General features: G+C 31.8%; 1 protein-coding gene across 1 annotated transcript in view; it reads right to left on the bottom strand.

Annotated features, from left to right (window-relative positions):
• Positions 1-17,715, bottom strand: part of LOC125064110 (cardioacceleratory peptide receptor-like) — a 148,141-nt gene that overhangs the window by 36,080 nt on the left and 94,346 nt on the right. Inside the window, exon 3 of the mRNA XM_047670908.1 lies at positions 6,688-6,823. Coding sequence (XP_047526864.1) covers positions 6,688-6,819 — 132 coding nt within the window. The 5' untranslated portion in view covers positions 6,820-6,823. The remainder of the gene's footprint in view (positions 1-6,687; positions 6,824-17,715) is intronic.

Here is a 17,715-nt window from a genome sequence, read left to right as displayed (position 1 = left end):
CGAAAGACGGAGAGCGTACCGCTGGTTTTTAGTGGGTAAACCCGGTGTACCTGGGCACACTCGGCGTCCAGGGCTCCGGGGAGTCCCACACACCCCCCCACTTACCATCACGTGGGGGAAGCGAGTAAACCGTTTTTCAGCGAAAAAAAAAAGGAACATAATGAACGGTTTTATTACTCCAATTTCCGCTTTCAACCTCCGACGTCGACAACTCGAGTTTTTCCGTCAAACTTCCGAGTACTCTGAATGTAATAAAATATGTGTTTTATAATTTACTTCAAAACGGTTAGACCAATTAATTTGATTCAATTAACTAAAGCTAAATACGGGAATCCACTCGATCACACAAAAAAAAACATCATAATCGATCCAACATTAAAGACAGAGATTGGAAAATTTGTAGAATTTTCAGATATTAACAAAACAAAAATGCGTAATGTGCAGTTAAATCTATCATTAGATTATAGCCCACGTGTTCATTCCACTATAACATTATAGTCGTTAAAAATATATAATATTACGAAGCTATTTTTAAAGGCTTAATGAAGCTAATTAAATGCTTCATGTATAACCGTTAATTTTAAATATAAATTCTGATCTTATTTTTATGAGTCATTTTTTTATAAAGCTTTCCAAAATCCGACCGAACTAATCCCCGTTTCCCCCGAATCCCCGTTTCAACTGTCAAAGTAACGTCGAACTCGTAGCCTCAGCCTATATCTTCAAGGCGATTGTTCGAAATCTATTGTAAGATTTCTCTGTTACAACGTATAATTAATTGTTTCGAATTCTCACAACAAAGTCCACATCTGCGTATGCTATTAGTCTGTTGAAAATAACAAATTCATTAGGCATTCGTGCAAGTTCTAAAAGATTAGTCTTAAAACTCTTAGTGAATGAATTTATGTAATTATTGGTTATTTATTTACAAACCTTACTCCTTATGAGACGTATGAACGTATACTCTTATTGTTGATCTTCGTATCATTGTATAGACACGAAAAGGAATACTAGTAACACCTAGTTTCCAAATTCGCAAACTTAATACATCTTTCCTGGGTCAAATATTAGTTTCTATAATAAGATAACACAGTTATTTTTAACATGGACTATTAAAAAAATTAAAGATCAAAACAATATCTTTATTTAAGGCGTATTACTCAATACAAGATTATATTAAAGATAAATGCGTAGACTTAGTATATCATGATTTCTAAGCAGGATATTTCTCGTAATCATTATTTCTTCGTAATTATAATTTCTCGTAAAAGCAATTTCTCGTACTGAAACGCAAAATATTAAAGTACCACTATTTGACGGTGGAAGAATAGGGTCTGTATTGACGACTAAACTCAAACGCTGTGATGTTGTTATTGTAATAATTGTAATTATCTCTTAGGGCGTTAATGGTAAATTGTTATATTTAACAAACCAAATCAAACTGGACCAGTTTTTGTTTATATTTGTCTCTTTCTTGTCCATCTGAACGAACATTACGCGCATGTTTTTTATTACATCTCGCTATGGTTATTGCTTATACCCTGAAAAAAATTTTAGTACCAAAACTTTTTGTACCAGGTAACGATGAGTCCCAAGGAGATTGATGTAACATTTATTGTGTAAGAGAATTAAGGTGAAGGGAGTGCGTGTATAATTTTAAGTTGATTTTTTTTCTCTGTCACACAACAATTGTTTTTTTTTTTTTGTTAATTTTAAATAATGTGTTCTTCCGTAATTGAAGGCACGACACATATAAATTACATACCACATACATGATTATTTTTCATGATTTTTTTATAGGAATGTATAAAGATCGAAGTATGTCTATCAAATGCGAAAGAGCGTTCCTTTAAGACATTGATAATTTACAAATTATTCTAAGAATTGCGTTACTATTTTGAGAATTTTTAATGTGTGGAATACGACATGAACAAGTAGAAATTTGCTAATAAATAATCGCCGGAATATTTTTTTTATGACGTATGTGGCAAACTAGCAAGGGCCTCACCTGATGGAAGGTGACTACCTAAACCCATGGTCATCTGTCACACTTTGAGGCCTGCGGACCCATTGCCAGACTTTCCTTTATTGATTCGGAAAAACTGGCGGTTAAAGTCAACTGCGCACAACCACTCAGAGGCAAAAAATGCATTAAAAATCGCGCAGTTATGGATTTCCGGACATCGAAGTATCGCGGACAAAATTTGAAAGTGTGAAGGTGAAATTCAGTGGCCGGGATTAATCCAAGCAATCCATCGGAACGGTTCTAGATATTTTGTTTCCAAATCGGAGTTACTATGAAAATTGAAAGTGATCGTCAAATTTGACGTCAAAACCGATGAAGGTACGTTCAGCGGTTCAGCTCAAGTCGAGGTATTTTGTTTCCTTCGATTTTCGTCGAATTTCTCGAATTTGAAATGATACAAAAATAGCTAATTAAAAGTAACGTTATCTGATCTGATGTACATCTACTTTATTAAAAGTACGCAACATAATTATTCGGTATCAGTGTAAGCTGATAAGCTTATCAACACCTGCGTAACGTCCATTACACGATTGAAACCTTTCAGTGTTTTTATGGCCCTAATCCCCATAAACATGTGGGCGGGAACCATTGACTTCACGCGTTTCGGCTACAGATATTGAAAATGTTACTTTTAATTTTCGACTGACTCACCAAACCATTATCCATACATTTGATTAATTTTTATTTTTTACGCTTTCTAAGTATGAGAAGGATTTTTAAGTAATTTGATTACAGTAACTATATTATTCTATATTATTTTACAAATGCTTTGAATTTTAAATCTATCAATATTAAAATAGTCATAACGAGTATCGACCGCCATTTTATACGTTTTACTCAGTTTTTTCTTTTATTATTTTAAATAAGTTTAATGATTATTTATACATATGTAAAGTATTTACGAATTTATTGACTGTATTTGTAAAGTCTTGGATGGAAATTATTTCTTTATAGCATGTTCTGATTCTAAAGGTCTGTTCAACCCATATTAATCCAGGGCGCCGCGTGTTGGGGGACGCCTTCTTAATAATAATCGAATCTTGGCCCACCAGTAAGGCGCCCAAGAAAGTCTCTTAAAAATCTTTATTTGACGGGATACTGTTTGCACTGGGACAGGGATAGAAATTATTTCTTTATAGTAAGTATGGTTTGTAGCAACAACCTGTAACGCGCATCGTAAAAAATAACTCTCATGAATAAAAATAAAGTTTCAAAAGAAGTATAACCTTCATTAAAATCAAATGAAAATTTGAACTTATCCTTGTCCATATTTAAATATAAATTTGATGATTTTTTTCCTATGTATTTGAGTGATTGGCCCCGGTGGCTGGAGCTGAGATCATGTTCCACGAATTCATTTTTAATAAAATTAATAAATTTCTTATTTCAGACGTACAAAATCGGGACAGGCTGGTAGTATTTCTATAGAATTATCTAAATTAATACAAGGGCTACGAGATTTTCTTACATGAGATTTAAAAAGTTATTACGGTCCAAATGAGATTATGTTTGGGATTAAAAACTCGGTCTCTGGGCTTACCTCTGTGTTTCTAATTAAAATACACATCCTTGTTAATTTTTTAATAAAAAAATGGTGCACATAAATTCAAACGTCTCATAACAATATTGCAAAACGTAACTTTTACTTTACTTTTAATACTGTACGAACAATAATCTGCATTATTGTTTTTTTTGTTATTATTACTATTAATTTAATTTTTCTATTTGGTAAATATTTAAATAAGAGTTAGAAGTGGAAACGACATTGAAATGAGAGGTCAAAATAGAACTTGCGATTTTCGCTTGTCAGTCTATATATTGTTAAATGATTGCCTCTTGTCAACCAATCCGCATTGAACACCAGCTCTAAGCATTCTCCTCAAAGGCGATAGGAAGCCATACATTGGTATCTTTACATGCTATTAATGTCCTGTATTGCCTCTTATCACCAATGTAAGTTAACAAACGCTATTTAATTCAAAATTTGCAGAGTTTATAAATTAAATGATTATGAATTTAATGTACTCGTAGGTCTGTATTTCACTTAAATTTGCTTTGCGCGAATAAATTATAAAATTTATAAAGTACCTGATTGACCTAATACAATGAACATACAAACATTAAATATGAAATTATTATACCTTACGGTCATAAAATGCTTTTCCGGGCCTTAATAAGCATGTGTACCCAAAAGTTTTACGCTGAAATGCAAACTAATGAAATTGTGCGTGGTTTTAGAAAACATGAAAACTCAGGGTTTAGTGAGCAAACTTTGTGCTAATGAAAATAGAACTATAAATGCACACCATGAAGTTTTTACTATGAATAATTTAATTAAAATAAACCTTATTCAAGGCTTTTAAAAGCACTTTTGAATCGTCATTTTAAATAAAACTACCACCGGTTCGGAATCTAGATTCTACCGAGGAGATCCGGCACGTGATTCGGTAGTTACTATTTTCTTTCATTTTAATTACAGAGTTTTTATTTATATAGTACAATAAGTACATATGTATATCCTGCTTGGAAATAGACAAAAACTAAGTCCCCGCTTTTTTATCATTAGGTAACATCATTTTGTATTGAGTAATATGCTTTATTTATCAATGTTTTTTGACATGATAAATACAAATGGGTAAATGCAAAATGTAACATCTATAGAGCTATAAAGCTTAAAACACAATCGTACATTGTGATATACGAAATTGAACGTAATTATTATAACACTAGTGTGCCCGCGACTTCGTGCGCGTTATTTGAATTTAAGTTATTTGGATATTGTAGCGTGATTTAATTATAATTCTAAAATAAAAGTAGCCTAAGTTACTGCCTATGTCTTTATTACATCCGCTATCTGCCAGTGAAAGTCCCGTCGAAATCGGTTCAGCTGTTCCAGAGATTAGCCGGAACAAACAGACAAGACAGACAGACGGAAATAGTAAAAAATGTTATTTTGATATGTGTACCGTGTATACATAATTATGCATTTAGTAAAAATGGGTTATTTTAATATTACAAACATACACTCCGATTTTATTATATAGATTTAAAGGCAACATGTATCAAAATAGCGTTTTATCTTAAGTCGGTCATCAACGTTTCACATTTAAAATACAATTCGTCTTACTCTTGGCATTATAAGTTTTTTACTATGGTGTTGATGTTTGTGTTAATCTTGATACTATAACAGTTCATCAATACACAGATCTAAGAAAATAATGTTCAAATCGCTTAAAAAATAATTGAAAGCAAAAAATAATCCAGCTTATTCTCGTTCCGTATCTTGTGAAATATTCAGCGTAATTTCCTATACATTTATATTTCTTTATTTGAATATTTTACGTGGATACAGCTGAAGTTGTCTATTTTGAGCGACTTGCCACTTCATTAGCAGCTTAGCGAGCAATTCCATCGTGTAGTTTAAATGTCATTGCACACTCAGAAATTTCTCTTGATTTATTTGACGTATTTAATTGCCAATTCAAATTTGAATTAAATTCAAATTTAAATATACTTATGTCATTGCTACTTATGTCTCGACTTTATCAACATTATATCTAATATTAAAAGAAGAAAAAAAAAAATTGACGAATTAAATTATTTTGTAAACGAGAATCCTATTTTTATTTGATGAAACCGCATGTTCCTTTTTTTTATTGTTTTATTTATGTCTCCACAGATATGTTGTCCGTGGCTTTGGTACCTTTTATTAGTTTGTATTTTTTATCTTAGTGTGCCTGCAAGTTTTTGTCACCGGACAGAGTCACAATTAATGTATATGCTTAAAAAACTTTTTTTTTATCAAAATATAGTATTAATGTGCGATAAATATGAATCTGAATGTATATCATTATATTATTAAAGCTTATATATTGAGCTTCTAATAAAACGCCGGTCAAAAGAAGCGTTAACACATCTCTGAACTTAACGTAGTGGTCAAATCAATTTCAACTATAAATCTATCTATGATATTTTTTCACAATATTTATGTATCTAAGATAAGCTTTACTGAGAAGGCTCTAGCTTAGGACATTTTCTATTAAATTTATTGTCATGTCATTTGTTATAATAAATTGTCTATGGGTGGTGGTGACCGCTTACAATCAGGTGGTCCGTCTGCTCATCCACCTACCTATATCATAAAATAGCATTAAAAAAATATCCTAAATATTAAATCAAATTTAAAGCCTGTTCAAGTAGGCTCTTGAATCGGCATTCAACAAGCACTTTTGAATCGGCATTTTACGAGATTTAATTTAAAAAAATTAATGTTACCACCGGTTCGGAATGTAGATTCTGCCAAGAGGAACCGGCAAGGAACTCTGAACTTCTTTATCGTGTCATTAATTATATTATAAATATAATTATACTTTGCTTAGATAAATTCAATTTTACACACAATAGCAGCTTCAATTTCGTCGAGCGTCTCTCAAGACCTCATTAGTATTTTTTATTCACTGCTTAGTTGACCCAAATAAGGAGGAAGACTGGCTTAGTATACGTGACCCAAACCAAAAGCCACCAAAGAATTCTAAGCTAAGGTCATTAACTTTTTCGTTGTTTCATTAATTAATTACCAGTTAAGTGATGCGGTGATCTTTCAATTAGTTTTAAGTGCTATTATTGTCTATAGTATTACTATTGTTGCATGGAGTACTTACGTCATAAAAATAGTATATGTTGAGGTTACTTTCAGTGCCATTCTTCCAGAAGCTATGGTTCGAGGGGAATACGGTGTACGGGGACGTGGTGGTCACATCCCCCATCTCTTCTACCATGAGATCTGGATCCATGATTCTGTAACAATAGAAGCATTTCAATTTAAATTTCTTTCCAGATATGACTACCAGAAATGATTTGTTTAATTTAACTTATTAGTGTATGAGTCAATTTTTCAATTGAATATGAAACCAGTTCCAACTAACCGACTAATTTAAAACTAAGTAACTAACTAAATTTTATATCTAAAAAAAAGAGTGCGCGACCGCCTTTCACAGAGCCCAAAGGCGTAGGTTTACGTTTCGTGTGCGATGTTGATTCGGAGTTACAATTTCTGAATTTAAAAAATGCGTTTAAGTTGGTTTTTGTCATTAATTAATTTTGTCTATCGTTTAAAAAAGTGATGTTCTCTTTTATGACAGGTAAGGCGGTGATGTCGATTTAGTTGCTTTCTATTATAAATCATTTATTTAAAGTAATGAAAGTAATAGTTGGTTGTTATTTTTTATTACAAAGACGGATGGTTAACTATCAATTCATTTAAAAGAGTTATTTTCTTGTTTATAAAAATAAAGTTATAATTTAAGACTTTAAACATTACATAGAACAAAAATAGTGTTTTAATAAAAAAAAATCCAGTTAAACAAAACTTTTATTTTGTATATTCAGACAGCCAATAACACAATCATGGTGGTACCTGCAAAATGCTAAAAAAAATCTCAGAACAGCGTGTACTTCTTTCATCAGTACCATACCGATAATAAATGGAGTGAAAAATCATCTTACCCAATTGTCATATGCAAATAAATAGTTAAATATATATCACAGACTTTATTACATCCTAAGACATGTTGACTTCACCGTTTCAAGTAACAAAATTGCAACACATACGTTGTTTCCGTCCATTCTACAAAAATAAAGCAATAAACGTCAACGTGAACTACATATAACGTAACGCTTATTCATAGAAGCATCTTTATAATTTTGATATAAAAAAAGATTTATCATAGGGCAGACAAATTAGACAAATAAGTACTAGCAACAGAAAACATCCTTTAATAATGACATAAATCGTGGCCCGCGGACTACTATTGGTCCCCGCTAGCACCCGAATTGATCCGAGAAACCATTGGAAAAAAGTGACAATGCATCGACATAATCGTGTTAAATTTTCGTCTTAAAAAAATAAAATATTTTACTTTAGATAGTTTTTTTGTTTTATTTCTAGTTAATACAATGCTTATTTACCTTAAAACTGTGTGTGGTCCATGGCAATACAAAAAATATGTCAAATGGTATTCACCAATTAAATTTTAAGAACCACTGGACAGAATCTCGACTGCGATTCAATGCTAAAATAGTATCTAGCCTTCTCGCTCTTCATGCATTCGTGATTATTATTACAGTACAGTAGCTATTTAATTAAAGGATCATCTTAACCGATGATTTCGGGTTCAAACCCAGGAAGCACTACTGAATTTTCATGTGCTTAATTTGTGTTTATAATTCATCTCGTGCTCGGCGGTGAAGGAAAACACCGTGAGGAAACCTGCATGTGTCTAATTTCAACGAAATTCTGCCACATGTGTATTCCACCGCATTGGAGCAGCGTTGTGGAATATGCTCCAAACCTTCTCCTCGAAGGGAGAGGCCTTAGCCCGGCAGTGGGAAATTTACAGGCTGTTAATGTAATGTAATGTTAAGGAAATCGTTTATCATATACTGTAATATTCCACAATAAACAATTTTGCTAAAATCTTCGTGTAGACTGAAACTTCCTACATTATTATTGTTTCAAGGTACTTGTGTAAGCACTACGTAATCGACTTCTATACCAGTAATAATCTATCGAGTCGCATAAACTTCCGCGTTTATAACATCACTAAGATTATTTAACAGCAACTGTTATCTGTAAAATTATACATTACAGTTTACGAAATGAAAAATAATGTTTATTTTATTCTTGGCAGCTCATAAAACATATTTTCATGAAACGGGATACTGATTGCGAAATAATACGAAACGGATGAAATAAACTTCTTCATAGAATAAGAATTAAACGCCAGCGAGAAAACACTACGGACGTATACACTCAGAAATTAATGATTTCAGAACTAATGACAATTTTGCAAGATATTTTAAATAATAATCAATGAAACTTATAACACTTATTCACTTTCAAGCTGAAACCTGAGGCTTTACCTAAGCTACATTTCTAAAATTTTACCTATAGCACGCAAACACCCCCGCCCCCTTTACCCCCTCAAGGAATTAATCAAAAAGTCCTAGACTATGACAAACAATATATATGCTATAGCTGTCTCAAGACCAAATTTCATGCAAATTTGTTTAGCTGTTTAAGCGTAACGAGGTAACAGACAGACTGAGTTACTTTAGCTTTTATAAAATTAATATAGATATACATATATAGATCGGAATGACAGAGTAATATTTTAATTTGTTTTCGTATAAAATGCTGCTCAACAAAAATTTTTTAACTAATATTTAGTTCAAGTGTATCTTTCTGTATATATTTTCATTTCTTTCAAATATTTTTTATAATATTTGACAAATGTAGAATTTGACACAATTTTTATAACAATTTTTCAAAAATTTGACACATTGTTATTGTTATAAAAGTGTATCTTACACTTGAACTAAATATTAGTTAAATTTTTTTTCTTGAGCTGCATTTTATACGAAAACAAATTCATTGAAATATTATTTAATTTTGATCATTCTAATAAGCATTATATTATTAATTGACTTCATATTCCATTGCTAATGAAAGCTCGATTAAACATATATACTATATTATGTAATATAGTTTATGCTAAAGCGAGTTTGTTTATATATTACGCTTTTATATAATAACAACTCAACTGATCATCATGATATTTTGCCTACACGTTGTCAGTACAGAAAACGAACCAAACAACCTGGAGTCGATCGAACGATTCCAAGGATTTATATAATGTATAAATTCGTTCCTTTCCACGTAAACGATTCTAAAAATGTTTTAATAAATTGAACATTTCTGAACGTTTTCCTGTTGTAAAATCGTATACCTTGTCCCACAATAGAAATTTATTAACCCTTTGTAGTTGGATAATAGCAGTGCTATTCTGTAATAATTTACTTCGTATCGGATTCGTAGAACATTGATAACCGACTTACGATAATACGCAATTTTGATCCGTATATCTTTTAAATTTAATAATAATTAGAGTCATTGTCGTCTATCACATTTGATTGCGTTCTATCGTTTTGTGTTTATTCTGATAGCTCTAGATATGTCACAATTTGTGTTTGTCCATTTGTATTTAATGACATATTTAAATCTCCTGTCAAAATTATTGATAAATAAAGTATATTACTTAATAGAAGATTATATTCATGATAAAAAGTGAACTCAGTATTTGTCGATTTCCAAGCAGAATATATTTCTCATTGTACTTCATTGGCATGAACTCAGTTGTTTAAATATGACTTAAGAAGTGATTTTATGAGCCTACTTGAATCAAGAATATTTTGATTGTGCACGTCACAATTTCTAGGAAATTATTTTATCTTTTAACGAAAATATTAGTTCATTAATATATAATATATTAAGATGGGAGTCTAAATGTTTTAAAGCTATAATTATAAATTGCGCGAATAACCTCTTTTACAAGACAATTACAATTGATATCAGCTGAAGTGTCTTAATGTACATACATATATAGAAGTATACATACTATGGTAGTAACCATAGTATACCAAAAAGCCTCTATACGAATATATCTACAAATCGCGAATTAAAACGAATTTTCTCATTTCAACCAAGGAAGCAAAATACAGAGGAATTTTAATATTTAAGTATCTGAAAAATGTAAAATGTAATTATTAGTACTACACTTCCGCAATAGTTCGAGTTTCTCTGGAATAGTTCTGAAGTTTGAGTTTCAGAGTAAATTGAACACAGATGTGTCTCGAGTTGATTGTGGTTAGTTTCAAGACGATGTGGGCTGGAACACATCTCAAACATAATCGAGAATTTCTTCCCGTATTTCTTTAATATCAGCAGTGAAAAATAAAACACTATTGATGTACCATTGCTTGGAAAATCGTCTTCTCCTATTGTGGTGAAGTTTTAAAGCTGCACCACGCTGCTCTAAAGCGGGTGCATATTTGCAGGTTTCCTCTCGATGGTTTCCTTCACCGCGAACGCCGGAACTTTGCTTGCCGGAAACTCACTCGAACTCAGAATCATCATTTAAAATTCCGTCTTGTGACCACTGAGCCATCACGACACTTTCTATCGGTACATCTTGATAGAAAAGACTCCGGACAGCTACTGAAAATGTCTCCGCCCAAATTTTTATTAATATTGTTTGTTCCGAGCCTGCTAATTCTACGGGACCATATACTGACCATTAGATGAACAAGCCACTTGTATATATAATAAGGTATAAGGTACTTATTGTAAATGTAAATAACATTGGGACTTAATTAAGTCGTCGGCTTGTTCTTTGTTTAATGGAAAGACTTTATTTGAACACGATGTGATGAAAGTAATCGTGACATGCCCGTTTGAATCCTAATTAGATGTAATTAAATATATCATAAATATATAAATGCTCTATATTTTTTTAATATTATTCTTATAAATGTATTTGTAACAATCTTTATATATATAAAATAAAATTGGAGTGTCTGTTTGTAATATTAAAATAAGCGCTTTTTACTAAATGCATATTTATATATACACGGTATATATATACCAAAACAACATATCTTTAAATTTTTGTCTGTTGGTTCCGACTAATCTCCGGAACGGCTGGACCGATTTTGATGGGACTTTCACTGGCAGAGAGCTGACGTAATAGTTAGGCTAAAAAATATCTTTTTTGTTTAATTCAAATGCACACGAAGTCACGGACACACCTAGTTTCATATTAGAACTCTGAAATTTTAAGTTTCGCTCTTAGTCACAATATTACGTTTTTTTTGTCAATTATATTTTGTATAAGTGATAGGACCGCTTTTGGACAGCTTTGTTTCATAAAGTATTTGTTTAAACTCATATTATTAATTCATGTAATGTGTTAGTAAGCTGTATGACGTCACATAGCACGAAGAAATGTTACTATATTATACATACGTATATAAACAACGATTAATACTCAAGACTCTTCACTAAATTATTTTTTTATATTGCAAATGATAGTATATACATATATATATATATACATAGTCTATTTCAATCACAACAATACAATATATGATTTTCATTATGGATTTTCGAAAATAATAGAAAGCGTTTTGAACGTCGATGAAACTGTTATCGGAACTTTTACTTGGTGGCTTTGTGCACGCCCGTCTGGGTAGGTACCACCCACTCATCAGATATTCTAACGCCAAACAACAGTATTCAGTATTGTTGTGTTCAAGCCAGATGAAGGGTCAGTGAGCCAGCGTAACTACAGTCACAAGGGACATAACATCTTAGTTCTCAAGGTTGGTGGCACATTGGCGATATAAGGACTGTTCAATATTTCTAACAGTGCTCATGTCTAAGGGCGGTGGTGACCACTTACCATCAGGTGGCCCATATGTTCGTCCGCCAACTTATCCCATTAAAAAAACTTTTGATGTAAAATTAAAGTTGATATATGTAGTAAAGGGTAATAGTGTTGTATTATGAATAAAGATATATTAACCAAAAACTCTCAGTAGTGCACAATAGAGCTGAGCTATAACAAATAATTAGGATGAAATGCGTTAATCTAAGATTTGTTTATCTTTATTCTTACGTGCCATCGATAGTACCTATTTAAAGCCTTAGTCAATTCTGGAGTTTAGACAAAGGCTTTGCACAAACTATGAGATCATATTGATAAATGAAATCAAGGTAAACCTATCTTGACGCGTATCATTGGATTTTCAATCTTATCTCCAAATAATAAAGTTCAAAATTGTATATGAAACACATTCGTTTGAATAGTTAAGATCAAATTTCGGACAATAAGTGCCTAAGCTAACAGCAGCCCTGCTTATGTACATTCATAAGTATAATATGCCATTTCCAACTAGGCGGCTTCAAAGAACTATCTCTTGATACTCGATAAGAGCTATCTCTAGTAAATTTCGTTAACATTAGTATTCATATTAGCTTAATTAGTTTAGCTAAAGCCATGATGGCCCAGTGATTACAAGACGTGAATCTTAACCCGGTTCAAACCCAGTGCGAGCATCACGTGCTTAATTTGTATTAATAATTCGTCTCGTGCTCGACAGTGAAGGAAATGATTGTGAGGAAACCACCAATCCAATGGCTATGGGACGTAAGTAAGTTGTTGCTTTACTTTACTAAATTGACTTTCTTGAAAAGTATTCTAAAATATTTCAAAGTTAAGTATAGACCTTGTATATATAGATTACTTGGTGATGAGGCTTTATGCTAACCCGTCTGGTTAGACACAACACCCTCGTCACATTCTACCGCCAAACAGTAATACTCAGCCAATTCTTACAGCGACAATATCAATGAGCGGTGGTCACCACTTACCGTCAGGTGACCCATATGTCACCTAACAAAAATAACAAAGAAATCACTACCCGTTCCCATTTTATATTAAATATAAGAAATGAAATATTCCGTTATCACCACATGTGTATCAGGTCTTCCCTCTTTTTCATTCGATCGGTAATAGGAAATAATAACGCGGAAGATCACAGATCACATCACTCATTCGATCCTTTTTTTTTCGTGACCCATATTTTGCTATCAATATAATAGAAACAGGTCAATATAACAGTTATGGAACGAACCAAAGATTGATTACCGCTATTTTAAGATCCGTCCTCGGATAAGTTCGAAGATTTATTATTAAGAATTAAGTAGATCCGAGTACTTATTTCTAATAGCTACTTGATGAGAAGTTAAGAAATTGACTTTAAACCTTGGGTCAAATGAATCGGGGCCAAATTGATCGTCTTAATTGGATTGGCGTTCGAATGTATTGTTGATATATTGAAGTTTTCCTTTCCTGAAACTTTTATTTTATTAATAAAATATATAAATACGTAAATATATTTTTTATCATCTAAATAAAGATTATAAACGTATAAACGCATGTAAACTACTTAAAGTTTTAAAAAAGACTTATATCGAATACCTTTCAAGCTTTTAAAGTTTTTAACGATTTCCAGCTGTCTGTAAGTTTTAGTTGCGAGAAGGCTTTATATAACATACGAGTTTAGATAATCATTTACATATATAGATGACATATTAAATAAAACTTAATAATAAAGCATTATTTCGTTTTGATACGTAATTAAAAGCACTACGCATATTTTAAAACAAAAAATAAAACGAGATAACTTTTTTTTTATGAAATAGCTCAGAGAAAATGGGCCACCTGGTGATGGTCCATAGACATTAGCTCTGTAAGAAATTTTAATCATTCCTTACATCTCCACCAACCGTGGGAACTATTTTATTATACCTCTTGTATCTTTAGTTACACTGGCTCCACTCAACTTTCAAATCGAAGACAACAATAAAAAGTATTTCTGTTTGGCGGTAGATTATATGTTGAGTGGATAGTACCTATCCAGACGGGCTTGCACAAAGTTCTACCACCAAGTAAAACATTGAAAATTTTAACGACGTTTTCAAAAAAAAAAAAATATGTGGATTATGAAAATGCTAAATCGTTACGAATTTTCTGCAATTTGTTATTACGGAATAACAAAACCTAAGGTTATTAGCATAATTCACGTAATTATACGTTTATCTGAGTCGTAAGCTTTGAACAGCCCTGAAGGCGAGGCCTTCTAGCTCCCCAATCAATTAAGAGGGTTTTTGTGACTCATTAATATAGATTGGTCATTGAGGCGTTAACGATTGCTATTAAATACTTTCGATGGATCAGCTTAACGTACTGGTCTTACAAAAAATATATAAATGAAAAACATTTATGGTCTTTGTAATGAACGTCGATAGTGGCTTAATAGTGGGTTATTGACAAATTCCGAGCATATTAAGAGATTGAGATGGCCCAGTGGTCAGAACGCGTGCGTCTTAACCGATGATTTCTGGTTCATACCCAGGCAGGCACCACTGAATTTTTATGTGCTTAATTTGTGTTTATAATTCATCTCGTGCTCGACGGTGCAGGAAAACACCGTGAAGTAACCTACATGACGTGTCTAATTTCAACGAAATTCTGCCACATGTGTATTCCACCAACCCGCATTGGAGCAGCCTGGTGGAATATGTTCCAAACCTTCTCCTCAAAGGGAGAGGAGGCCTTAGCCCAGAAGTGGGAAATTTACAGGGTGGTAATGTAAAAAAATTTACATATTACGCCTGTTCCGACCTACTTGTCTGCCTATTGGTCTATTGGCTAGCTCATACGGCTGCAGACCCTGAGATTCTGGTTAGAAAATTTAAATCAAATCAAAATATAATTTATTCAAGTAGACTTTACAAGCACTTTAGAATTCTCATTTTACATTACAATTGTATTAAACGTAAATTTAAGATTCATGTAGATTCTACCTATAACCGGTAAGAAGATCACAGGTTACTCTTTTTCAACTATTGACAAACATAATTATGTCAATTAAATATAATTAAATTCATATTATTATAAACCCTGAAAATCTTATCTCCACACGTTTTTATCATCCATATAATCTTGTGTTGAATAATACGCCATATTTATTAAATCTTCTATAACAAAGTTACATTCCTGTGCCGCGGAAAACGCGCACGCGAAATTCGTCGCGCATTTAACAAATACTCGAAATACCTGATCCTGTTTGAACTGCGAGTGAATGCATACGATGGGAATATGGCGGAACTGCTATATATGGTACGATCACTTAGGACATAGGGCGTATGTTTGTGCAAATTTATGCCAAATAATATTATATCCTGCTGTAGAGTTAATTAGCCAAGATATACATATAGATTATATTATGATGTATTTATTTAATACTATGTAATGTATACACTAATAAGTATCAAATGCCTAAGTTATAACTGGCCTTAGTCACATAATTACTTTAATTATGTAACTATGGCAACGGGGGAATAATAACGAGAAGGCACTTGACATTATTGTTGAATATAATTATTAACAATAAAATATTTATATAAGAAAATAATCGACTTTAATTGGAGAAATAAACTTAGATCCTTTTACTGCACAGTTGGCTAGTCTCCTTTGAGATTAGAGTTCATGACTTAACATCAAGAGATTACTTGCATAATCATTTATCTCTTTCTGTTATCAGTGGAAAGAAGAAAACAGCATTATGAAACTATACAAAGACTTAATTTACTCGAATTGTTAATACAAATGATTATTTGTTATGGATTAGTTTTATGGATATAGTAACGATTTTAATTTCATAATAAACCGGATTAACAAAACTCGTTGTCATAGAAACTGTTTCCAATGATTTCTACAAACAAACTTATGATATAATGATATTATAAATGTACAATGTAATGTCATTAGTGACACGTGAAGCTGTAATGAGAGTAACTTGCTTAAACAGTTATACACATTTGGTTTCAGGGTTATCTGGGATCACTTGACACGTTAAGTTAATGGGTTACCCAGTGGAAATTTAAAAAAGTGAGCTTGATGAGTTATGTTGGTTACAGGATATATAACTTATCAATTAATTAACAAACAAAGTTTTAATTATATGGTTACCCAGGCGAAAACATGGAATATTAAAAATGTACTTTAATGTACACCGGGAAATTGTAGTGAGGTTTGATTAATAGAGGAGATGAGTTTCAGCTTTATTCGGGGTCCTTAATGTGTTTTATTCATGTGTTTTCCAAAGAAATTAAAAATAAAACAAATTCATTTGCTTATGTATTCTAGTGTTCCAGTTCTAGGGACAACCATCAATCAATTTTTAACACACAAAAGTTTTATATATGTAATATTTTATGGTTATCCGGGAGAAAAAAAAATATTTCCGTGTGACTGAAACGTGAAATCGTGGTCATAGCTCGTTCAACATATTTACACAAAAAGGTTTAATTTATCGACGTGAACTGAACGCGTCGCGAAATTGCATTTTTCGCATTCAGACGGAAACCTTTTAAAATATTTCATTGCGGTTTATAATTTTATTTCGCACTCGTATTTGAAATCCTCTTAAAATTCACTAACTTAACCCGATGCTTTTTTAAATTGAAAATATTATTCGATTTAATGTGAATTCAAGGAACGTATTAATAAAGTCAAAATAAAAACTTGAAGGGTTAATACATCACTTGTTAAAAGACAGTCCGTTGGTGAAAAATGAATTGATATGATATCAATTCGTTCACATTACGTAATACTTTTCACATTTTTACCTAATTCGGGTTTTAGTTTTTAAACTGTAATAAAAGATTATTGGTCTCTTTATACATTTTCACCAATCGTACCAAATCTTTGAGAGACGATGATAAAAATCTCCGCTTTACTCCAAGCGCTACGGAAACAGAATAAGATGGCTAGACACTTAAGACTGGCGTAGTTCACGCTGACTTACTAGAAACAAATAATATTTATTGCTGTGTCGTAGATAGTGCTTCTAGAAAACACTTAAAGAGTAATATATTTTTCATATACATATTAGATAAAATAAACCTATATTACCTACCTACCTAATAATACCTTATTGTTTGATTATTGTTTCATTATTGATTCTTATAAAATGCTTTGTCATTTTATAAAATTTAATAAAGTTTAAAGTCACAAAATGTAGATTCTAGTAAACCAAACGCCAAAATACTTTGTAATTACTCTTTTCGTTAATAAAATTATATAGATTAATAAATTAAATAATAAAACCTTTAAAAAACATATTTTTTTTTATTATTTTCCACTGTCGAATCCTTAAGTCCCAAACAAAAAAACTATTTAAAGTTTATAATAACGAACTCATTATTTTAATAATTTATATCA

The sequence above is a fragment of the Vanessa atalanta genome, chromosome 5 (assembly GCF_905147765.1).
Source record: "Vanessa atalanta chromosome 5, ilVanAtal1.2, whole genome shotgun sequence".
In the NCBI taxonomy this organism is placed as follows: domain Eukaryota; kingdom Metazoa; phylum Arthropoda; class Insecta; order Lepidoptera; family Nymphalidae; genus Vanessa; species Vanessa atalanta.
Note: the sequence above shows the minus strand (reverse complement) of the source record. Positions and strands in the feature narration are given on the sequence as shown.